Here is a 10,835-nt window from a genome sequence, read left to right as displayed (position 1 = left end):
TTATAATTTTTAACTGCGAGTTAGTTTTTTAAAGTTTAATAATCAAGCAATTTAACAGTCGATGGCAATATATTCAATTACCACCATACAACAAAATTTATCTCAAAATGCAAGTATTAGCAATAATATTTTACAAACATTACACGCATTAAAAAAAAATAATTTTTAAATATACTTTAATACTTTGAATAGGTCATTAATTTCTTTTATATTAGTATTTCTTTCCGTAACTCCAATTTAGGGAAAAAAAATTAAGACTACTAATATCAAAACTAATGTTGATTAAAACTTAAATTTATTTTAATATTTTTTTGTATCATATCATCAAATAAAAAATATTCATCAACATTTTTTATAATTATAATTTTGTTGAAGATTCTCACTGATTATCTTAAATATGATCTTTCCTTAAAATTACGTGTTTTTTCTAGTTCACTTTAACCAACATAATGTTGGTAATTTTTTAAAGAGACTAATAAGATGTATTTTTATTAACATTGCTACAAATATTTGAGTAACCCATAAGGAAATAAAATTTTAAAATTCTTGCTAAATTCAGTCAACTTTTACTAATGACATAGTATTGCCATTTTATTTTCCCCTTCCGATTACATGCTATTTTTCTTTAGGGTTTTTAACGTATTGCTTGGGCCGATCCCAACTGGAGTTTGTATAATGTGGGCGGTCACGCGGCAATGCCGGAGGGGTGTGGCGGCATTGCATTTGGCAGTATCACCGTATAAATGTTGTTGGCCTCGCATATACTTTTCCATGTTTTTTTTTCCCCTTAAACTTTGTCGTTTATAAACACTGTGATGTGAGAATTGAGAAATGTCACTGTCTATTTTTATTAAAAAATAAATAAATTAAATGGCTGAGGAAGGCCATTCTCATTTATTATAAAATATTCATGCCCAATTGAAGAAGATAAAAAAAATTATAGTCAGAAAGAGACATGTGGTTTACTCTATTTTTACTATCACTGATAAATGTAAAATTGACGGGTCGTCAGAAAATATCATGGCCTCAGTTTTTTTTTTTTTTATAAATACTGGCAATTAACCGGCAGAAATATTCAGTTGTTTCCTTACAGATGTACACATTTATCATTTTAAACCACGCAAAGTTATTTAATTAATAATTAGTTTGATTTTTCACTATACATGTAATACATTTTCCTCGATGCTTCTTGTGGTTGATTTTTTGATATTGCAAACACACATAGGCCTAAGGCCACGGTGTCATTTTAATTTATTCTTGGTTCGTAGGCTGTCATGAACTACTCCATTTTATGTTGTTTTATTATTTCTTTTGTAGCTGAAAATAAGGAAAATCTCCATTATGGGGTAACCACGTTGGAGGCTTAGGTGTTAGAAACCATTTCCAATTAATGGGTGCCAAATATTTGTGGAACCCCACCACAACCAAACATGTTGGCAACTGACCCAGTTGGCCTTGAAGCAATGGTTTTATTGGTAAAGAAAGAGAGCTTTTTTGAGTTGCAAAAGTGTTATGTTAGCTAAACTAATCCCACGAGTTGAGCCTTGCCCTTAAAGCTTGACCACACCAATAACAACTATGTGGTGGTGGCTAAGGCCAACCATAGTGGAAGAAGTCATTTTGTCCATTATTATTTGGTTTTATTTAAAATATATTGAATGCACTGAATGGTCCAAATTGGCACTGCCTACCCCACTCATTTCTTTTGTGGGTTTTCTTCAGCAATGCCCCCTTTTTTTGTGTGATTAATTAGCATATGACGCTATATAGCCAGATAGGCTTAAGCTTATCTAAATCTTTAGCTAAAAAACAAGACCTTAAGATAGAAACAAAGTATAGCTAACAAAAGGGTTAACATCACCAAGTGATAGTGGTGGAGGAATGAGCATGCGATACGAGAGCTTGTTTTAATTTGTGTTGTTTCTTCTAGTTAATTATGTGTTGTTTCTTCCCAAGTTTTTCATACGTGGGCTTGTTCTTCTTATGGATTCTTATAATTTATCGGATACGAGAGCTTGTTTTAATTTGTGCCAATCTACGTTTGTTGTTTTTGTTGGGAACAACTGGATTGGGATATATAATTGAGGTTCTCTGTGTGAGTCTCTCTGTTTTCCTTTTTCTTTTTTTGGGGTGGGAAAATTAATACTAGGAATGCTTTATTGCAATAGAATTGTAATATTGAAGTAGATATTCATTTGAAAAGACCATATGCAAAATATGCCCTTATGCGAATTTATATGGAACGGTAAGGAGTCGTTTATTTTGAAAATATTTTTTTTTCAATTTATTTTCTATTTCTAATTAGAAACTTTTATTTTTTTGAAATATGTTTTCTATAATTAAGATAAAAATATTCTTTTTCAAATCAAACGATGATTGACCAAGTCACTATTTTCTCAAACAAGCTTTAATTAGCTTCCAATATAATAATTTTGACTACTTAGACTATGATCCCATTTACTATTTGTAGTGGTTAAGTGGGGAGATAACTTGACGAGTTTTACAAAAGAATAGACCGATATTTATTTAATATGCTATTGAATGCCTGTTCCAAATTTTTTTGACTTAAGCGACTATTCCTTAGGGCGAAAAGAACCTACCCAAAGGTAAATAAATACATTACTTTTTATTAAGGTAAAGTTTGTCTGTCTTATAATTCACTTTTTTTAAAGCACTTATAATTCACTTTTATTACCATCAATCACCGATGGATTAAACATAATATAATCATTTTTTTAAAAAAAAATAACTATAAAGGTTAAAGGTTCAAACTCGTCTTTACAAAAACTACGAAAGATACTTTGATTTTTCGAAAAAGATATTTTCTAAATTATAAATGTGAAATGTTTAATTCAGTCATTTTTTTACATTAAATACGTAATTAGTCTATACAAAATCAACTATATATTGATTTAGTCTTTTAGAGAATATTTGGCAACATAATTTGAACTCTGAAAATATTAACTAATGACTAATGAGTGAACAATATTAAAATATGTAATGTTTGTAATTTTGATGATTTTTTATTTAAATTGTTTTCATAATTTTCCCCCCTTAAAATACTATTTTCGTTTCATAATAAATGTCCTTCTAAGTTTTTTTTACACAAATAAAAAAAATTAAAAAATAAATAAAAAGATGATAGTAATTTCATGAAACTAAACTTATTATTAATATTACGTTGAAAAGTTAAAATAATATTTATTAGTGATATTAATAAAAAAATAATATATATTACATTAAAAATTAAAATAACATTTATTTTAAGATTAAAATAATACTTATTTTTTTCTTTTTACATCACACTTGTTATTATTATGAGATGGAATAAGTAATAAAATACGATAGGATTTAAAGTGTTTTCAAGTCAAATAAAATGGGACATGAGTTAGTTTTTTTTTTTTTGTTGGGTAAGTGATACGGTATCTTATAGGAGTAAATATTTTAATTTTAATATTATAATAAGTATAAGTATACTGCAAATTTAATGCAACGAAAATGTTTGCAGTTTGATCGGAAATAGAAAGATGAACCAAATGATACAATTACATGGGGGATGTGTCACTATCAAAATAAGGAATAGGAAAATGTATGGTCATTTTCTATTAATTAGGATCGATGATTCTCGTGACTTTCGTGGTGGACAATGTGCATGTTTTAGATACTAGAGGAAGGACTCAAGGAGTGTTTCAAACCTTCTTCCCCTTTTTATATTTTATTTTCAACTACATAATCCTCCTCTTATATCATACATCCAATTATCTATTTCAAATAAGAACATTTATAATGCTTGTTTTAATTTTAAATGAGTTACACGATTTTGAAAATATAAACTCTTTTATTTATTTTCTAAAAAACTTTTTTAAGATATGTGATTTTACTATTATTTAATAATAACTATATTTTAAATAAAAATATTTTATATATTTGAAATATTTTATAAAAATATTAAAAAATAATATTTACCCGTGTCAGGCTACTACACTCAGGTAATATATATGTTACCTTGTTTCATATTTGAAATAGATCAATATGATACAAAAATATATTTATCTATTTTTTGTGAGAAATATTTATATATTATGCATATATACACGTTATATATGTTATTTATTTTTTGTGCATATATACTATATTGCTCATATATTTTCTTACTAAATTTCCTTTATATATAAAAATAAAAATTACACCAACAACATATGATATGTAATGAGATAAGAATAGCTATATTTGTGCGTGTATCAAATAATTAATTAAAGCGTGATAGAATAATTATCTTATATTAAACATATTTTTTAGGATTTATTTGATAGTTAACATATGCTATGCTATTTACCTTATCGTAATCAATTATTTTATGTATTAACAATATATTTTTTGCTTATCATACCATGTGTTAGTATGTCAATAGTGTATTTTTTAATTTTAATATGAGGTTAAATTAGAAAACAATATTTATTTTTTTTCCTCTTCTCACGGTCATTGCCACCAAATTCATAATCACTATTCTTATTGTGCTTTTTGTCAACCTTTTTCTATCATTCTTATTATAATTATTATCATCATTATTTATTTATGTTATTACTATTATTAACATCATCATAGGGATCATTATGATTATGATGGGTATTATTGTTAGTGTGACTACCTATATTATTATTTGATTAGTGTCAAATACAAGATAAAATAATATGATGTCACTGAGAAATTTTTTAAAAAATAGCGACTGACTGAGTTGACATTTTCAGAATCTATTTCAGTTAAATTTCTAAATAGTTGTATTCCAGAGGTTAGCTCAATCGATTAATCTGTGTTACAATTACAATATTGTTTGTTTTAAATAACAATCATTAATAAATTCAATTTATTAAATCAACCAAATCATGGCATAAAAGGTAACAGAATTAAAAAAAATAAAGAGAAAATAAAACAGTGGGTTTGGTAGGGGGAGGAGGAAAAGAAACGTAACAACTCATGTATTCACCCTATAAAAAAAACTCATATATACACGTGGACCCACGTTATATACAATATACATATATAAGTCTAAAACTTTTGTAGTAACGACTAAATATCTATTTTCTGTTTGGAGAAAAGAAAGAAGTGAAGTTTTTTATTAGATTGAACTTGATTTCTGATTTTAGAAATTAATCGAATTAATTTTTTTATTCATAAAAATCAAATTTAAATATCTATAAATTTATAACAAATTTATGCACAACAGTAAACCAAATTAGACATCTTGATGACTTGATTAATTCAGTTCAATCTAATTAAACTTATATATATATAATCTATGATATATTAAAATTTATATTTGTATTTTATATTATAAAATTATCGCTTAACTCATAGTTATTTATGAAAAAAATTTAATAACTATTTGATTATCAAACTGCATAAATTTTTTTAACAGTATATATTTGAAGAATTATAATATTAATGTTTAATGAATTACAGATATAATATTTGATATTTTAATTTTTTTTATTATTTATTTATTTTTATCAGTATCATATATTTTATTTAATAATTTCTTTAATTCCGATACAAGTAGCTTATCTTACATCTGCTTATATTATGGAATTTAAATTTCAAATAATAAATTGGAAAGATTAAATAAAATCTCTTTTTATCTTGAGAAGCAATCAAATCCAAGACCAATTTGACACACTGTTAGCACTTTGAAAAGCTGAGATTCATTGGTACAAAGGTGAGTAATAGAATTTAATTAGGATTCAGAGTGGCCTTTCCCATTCCTTTCTTGCGCCCACAAAATTAACCTCACGTTGGTTACTCGCAGCAAGGTTCTTTGAGTGTGACACTACATTAAATCCTCACTCTCCATTCTCCACATTCCCAATCAACGGTCCAGATCTCCTCCCTCTCGCTTTTCAATTAAGACGGCGCCACTACGACCCTTTTCGTTTTTTTTTTCCTTCCCCTAACCATAAAAAAATAAAAAAAATAAAAAAATTAGCTTATTATTATTATTATTATTATTATAAAAGAGCTTCATTGGATTAGAATACCGAACTTTGCTTCTCTCTCTCTCTGTATCAAACCTCTTCTACTTTCGTTCCTCTCTTCTCTGTTTCAAACAAACGGAGAACAACCTCAACTAAAGGTAGCAACTGAATTCGATTTTCTCGCCTCAACTCTCGCTATTCTTATTTTTCTTTTTTTCTCTGTCAACCTTAATTGAAAAAAGAAAAAATAACAATTGTTTGTATCAGTTTTCTTGAGTTAGTCCACGTCCATCAGTATATATTTTACGATAATAATAATAATAATACCAATAGTAATAAAGCATGATTAAATTTTAATTTTGATGTTTTTCTATTGGAAATTGAAATTAATGGATGAAAATGTTTGGTTGTGTGGTGGAGGTAGGAATTTTTTTTATTTTAATTTTGGTGAATTGATTGCGATGAGTATGGTGTGGTCAGTGTTGAGCTTTTTCTCAGCGCTGAAATATCGGAGAAGGAGTCTTTGTTATTGTCTGGAGAATATTTGAGGCAAACCTTCGTCCTTTCAAAACGAAGCGTCCTCCCACTTTTTCTGGAATCAACCATTCACGCCCCCCTTTTACTCTTCTTCTTCCTTTTGCGTTTACTCATCGTTGTTTTTGTTTCACTCTTAAAAGCATGTTGCTTTATCGGGTTTGTTGGTTCTTTTGAATAGAGTGGTTTTGAGGAAATTGGGTTTCTCTGTTTCGTCGTGAAAAAAAAAAAATGTTAGCTTTGCTGTTTGCCTGATCATGGTTTCTGATGGTTGGCTTTCAACGTCATCTGATGGTGTATTGGTTTGTTGTTTTCTGTTTCACTTCCTTTTTGGATTGTGCTGGCTGAATATTTGTGCTTCAGGTTTCTCTTGTAATGCTAATAAATTAAAGGAGAATCATGAGATTATTAGATTTTATTTATTTATTGTGTTAAACTGACTATCTGATTCTGAGTATTTGCTTGATCCCTTATTGGCATTTCTTATTTTTTTACACCTGCAATACTCTTCAATTCTACCTGTATTCTAGCTTTTTGATATGTGATTTAATGAACTTGCTTCGTTGTCGTTCAAATTACCTAAGCATGTAGTATTTCATTGAACATGCAGAAATCTTTCTAAGTATGAATTTGGCATCAGAATAGCTTGAGTGTTGCAACAATGTTTTCCCATTGACTGAATCTTCTAGTCAAAGAGATTTCTAAGTGCTCACTGAGAATGACTGCTTTTACCTCCCTAACACGCACTACAAGCAGTTAACAATGACTTTGTCTTGTGACCCCTTTTTTTATCCTATAAATTGGTGAAAATATTTCCTTTTCTCTCCTTCATGAGCTTTGTTAAATTCATCTGAAGCTCCTCTTTCCAAAAATCCAATTGAAATATTTTTATAACTCCAATTTTTATGTAAATACAAATATAATTTAACTCTGTTATTTCAGTGCATAGAATTAATCACCAGAGATTATAAATTTATCGATGTTACAGGTCGAGTTTGTAGACTTTAGTGGGAAATTGTCCTATTCCCTGATGGAATCTAAAACCAAATTTATGCACTAAAGTCTGAGTCTTACCAGTCTTTATGTTGCGGCTTGAATTGAGTTCTGCACACAAGTCATTGCTATCAATATACTAGTAAAAATATTATTGTCTTGTACAATTGTGTAACTTGTTTGAGCTTTTGATGATGTAATAAACCATTCTTTCATGTTACAGATTTGAAGGGAGTGCGCAATTGATGGATGAATATTCTGCTAAAAGAGCCACTGATGGGGTGGTAGTCCCTAGAAAGGGGATACGCCATGCATTTAGAGATACTGCTAACGCCAGAGATCAAAATGGTCAGGTGTGCAGCCGCATTACTTGTAGTAGCAGAGTCAATACTCCTAAAGGTGCTCAAATTGGTTCTTCTGAAAAAGGTAAATCTTTGAAACCTTCAATCCAATCTTCTTCAGCTGGCAAGGAAGCAATTGGAAGCTCCTCTAGAACATTTTTCAAGACTAATAGCCCAGGAAAACCGCTTATAAAGCCACGGAAATCACCATCATCTCAGTTAGAGACAGATTCATCTGAAATTAGTAGTGTACAGGATGATTCAGAAGTTTCAAAACTCGCCCCTCCCCCTGAAAAAAGTCAGACAAATGTTCAAGCTGAATTGGAAAATACAGTGTCTGGTAATGCCATGATGGAAGTAGGAAGCTCTAGTGTAGTATCCAATACAAGATCTCGGAGGAATTTTCATCCAAAGCCTGGATTAAGGGGCCAAGAAATTAAAAGCACTGGTCCAGTGACACGTGCTGGTACCAGTAGGTATGGATTGAGGAACCTCAAATGCAACACTATTTCTGATGTCATCCCTGCTGGTTGTTCACCTTCAGATTCAACCCTTAACAGAAAGAAGGATGTCATAAAAAAGAGAAATTGTGAAGGGGAAGGTAGTTCCACTGGTAGAGGGAAGAAAATGAGCGGGTCTTCATTAGAAGCACGAAATTCTGGCTCCAGAAATGGCATATCTATCTCTGATTCAAGAATATCTAGGAATACTCCTCACAGGGACAGGTCAGACAGCAACATGGCACCAGTTAGAACTCGAAAATTGATTAGTGGTCGTACCAGGGGAAGGCTTTCTAGCCAAGGAAATGCCAATCCCATGCCACCTAATGAGTCCCTTGTCAAGATACCTGATTTGCCCCGTTCTGGTGGTCTTAATATTCCTGGTGTATCACGTCATACTTCTGTAGATAGTCCCTTAAGTTGTCCTAGCTCTCATAGTAGACCAGTTACTGGCAGTGAGGAGTTATATGGTGTTATGCCTGTATCTCCTTCAGAGTATGGCCTCACTCATTCTCTAATGAATCTGGATAGCTTTCGACGACGTTACAACATGGATAGTATTGCAGAGGTATTTTCCATTATATATATAAGATCTTTAATGTGAGTGTTTTTAACTAAATTAGTTCTTAATTTTATTTAGGTATTGGTGGCACTTGATAGGATTGAACAAGATGTTGAGCTAACACATGAGGTAATTCTTGAATCCTGATTAAAAATTTATTTGACATAATGGTCAGTTATTTGATGCATTCATTTGTCATCTTTGCAGCAAATTCGTTTACTGGAATCCAACTTGTTCCTAACTGGACTAAACTTCTACGATCCACATAGAGACATGCGATTGGACATTGATAACATGTCGTATGAGGTTCGTTAACGCCATAAGGTGCTACAATTCAGTTTGTTATATTTGTTTGCTTGTTTTCCTCTTCTTTTTCTGATAATATCTACTGTGATTTGATAGTTCTGCGATTACTACAGATTTGGATGAAAACATTCTTAAGAATACATGCTATTAAAACAATGTGGAGGATTATAATGTAATTTTAAGTGCTGTTTATTGGTAGTATGCTACTTCAACTTTTGAGGAAGTCGTCTGAATTTTAGCTGAGTTGCAGGAGATGGCTTTGAGAAGGGATTGCTATCTTTGTTATTGCATTTAGTGTATAATTTATTTTTCCAAGTATTCTCACCTCTCAAAATTTTCCTTAAATGACAGCAACTGCTGGCTTTGGAAGAGAGGATGGGTACTGTGAGCACAGCTCTAACAGAGGAAACACTATCAGAATGCCTAAAGAAAAGTTTCTACCAGTCCCCACCCTCTGAAAATGCAGCTGAGAGTTGCAATGAACATAAGGATGATACCAAATGCAGCATTTGCCAGGTATTTTTCTCTCGTTTTGAACCTTCCATCGCAGTCAGGGTGTCATTAAGCACCATCATGACTCAAAGCTTATTGTCCATGATGGATTGATGATCTACCTGCTTTCTGCAGCATTTGATTGACAATATCACAAAATTGGTATTTGATTCCAGCAGAGCTAAATTAAATCTTGGTCGGCAAAAGTCTCTGCCGCTTTCTGTATATTTCATTGTAAAGATGTATAAGCTCTTAATGCCACACATTTCCCTCCTTTGCAAAAAGGAATCTAGGACTAGCCATTATCTGTCTCAAACTGATATGCACTTTATTGTTACAACATCTGATTTTGATAAATTGACTTGATCTGTAGGAGGAATATGTGGCTGCAGATGAAGTGGGGAGTCTGCAATGCGAGCATGCGTATCATGTGGCTTGCATACAGCAGTGGCTACAGCTAAAGAACTGGTGCCCTATTTGCAAAGCATCAGTGGCACCGTCAAATTCATCACCATCCCAATGATCCCATCAATTTCAATGTTAGGCCAGACGAGGGAGACTGATTTCTTTGTACCCCTCTTGCTGTTCATTTTATTCTTCATCACTTCTGTACAAAATACAGTTGCTCCTCACTTATTTTTATTGGTCATTTGTACATAGCCAATATTTTCATCCCCATTATAGAATAATCCAAGCCATTGCTGGAACTTGTTAATCTGCTGGTGCAATGTTTTACAGCCTTCATCTTATGTTCCTTTTTTTTAATCCATACATAAAGAAGCACTAAGGAATTCGGAAGGAAAAGTAAAGTGTAGGCAAGGAAGTTGTTCTTTTTCTTTCAGTATAGTATGACGTTTATTACGATTAAGGTGTATGTCAAATTTTTAAAACCTGATATAGTGGGGCTGAGCTTTAGATGTAAAAAAAAGTTTTCATCTTATCTGAACTAAATTTTGAGAACAAATATTTTTTGAAAATTCTAGTTAAATTTAAGATCATTAGGTAAGGACGTAAGGTCAGGAATTGCTTATTTATCTAATGTTAAATAGGCATTGTCTTTAATTAAATAGAATATTCCTAACGGGAGTCTTAAATTGATAAAACCATCAATAAATACAATGTTTTTATTGGAAGCTGC

General features: G+C 30.9%; 1 protein-coding gene across 3 annotated transcripts; it reads left to right on the top strand.

The window, feature by feature from the left end:
• Positions 1-6,037: 6,037 nt before the first annotated feature.
• Positions 6,038-10,441, top strand: LOC114409043 (E3 ubiquitin-protein ligase MBR2-like). Of its 3 annotated transcripts, none has more exons than XM_028372328.1 (7): positions 6,038-6,127; positions 7,720-8,905; positions 8,978-9,028; positions 9,107-9,205; positions 9,557-9,721; positions 9,833-9,939; positions 10,071-10,441. In XM_028372328.1, the coding sequence occupies exons 2-7, from the start codon at positions 7,742-7,744 to the stop codon at positions 10,156-10,158; spliced, it is 1,674 nt and encodes a 557-aa protein (XP_028228129.1). In that variant the 5' UTR covers positions 6,038-6,127; positions 7,720-7,741; the 3' UTR covers positions 10,159-10,441. The 3 variants fall into 3 exon arrangements, with proteins under 3 accessions (XP_028228129.1, XP_028228131.1, XP_028228130.1); XM_028372329.1 differs by lacking the exon at positions 6,038-6,127 and adding an exon at positions 6,445-6,805; XM_028372330.1 differs by lacking the exon at positions 9,833-9,939.
• Positions 10,442-10,835: the final 394 nt, after the last annotated feature.

This window comes from Glycine soja, chromosome 4, assembly GCF_004193775.1.
Source record: "Glycine soja cultivar W05 chromosome 4, ASM419377v2, whole genome shotgun sequence".
NCBI lineage: Eukaryota > Viridiplantae > Streptophyta > Magnoliopsida > Fabales > Fabaceae > Glycine > Glycine soja.
This window is presented reverse-complemented; position numbering and strand designations above follow the sequence as displayed.

What these genes read in the sequence shown, in the direction of transcription:
- LOC114409043 (XM_028372328.1), top strand. Translation starts at nt 7,742, where the DNA reads ATGGATGAATATTCTGCTAAAAGAGCCACTGATGGGGTGGTAGTCCCT. An exon ending in TTGATAACATGTCGTATGAG is followed by an intron (nt 9,206 to 9,556) that starts GTTCGTTAACGC and finishes CTTAAATGACAG; the next exon opens with CAACTGCTGGCTTTGGAAGA. An exon ending in GTATATTTCATTGTAAAGAT is followed by an intron (nt 9,940 to 10,070) that starts GTATAAGCTCTT and finishes CTTGATCTGTAG; the next exon opens with GAGGAATATGTGGCTGCAGA.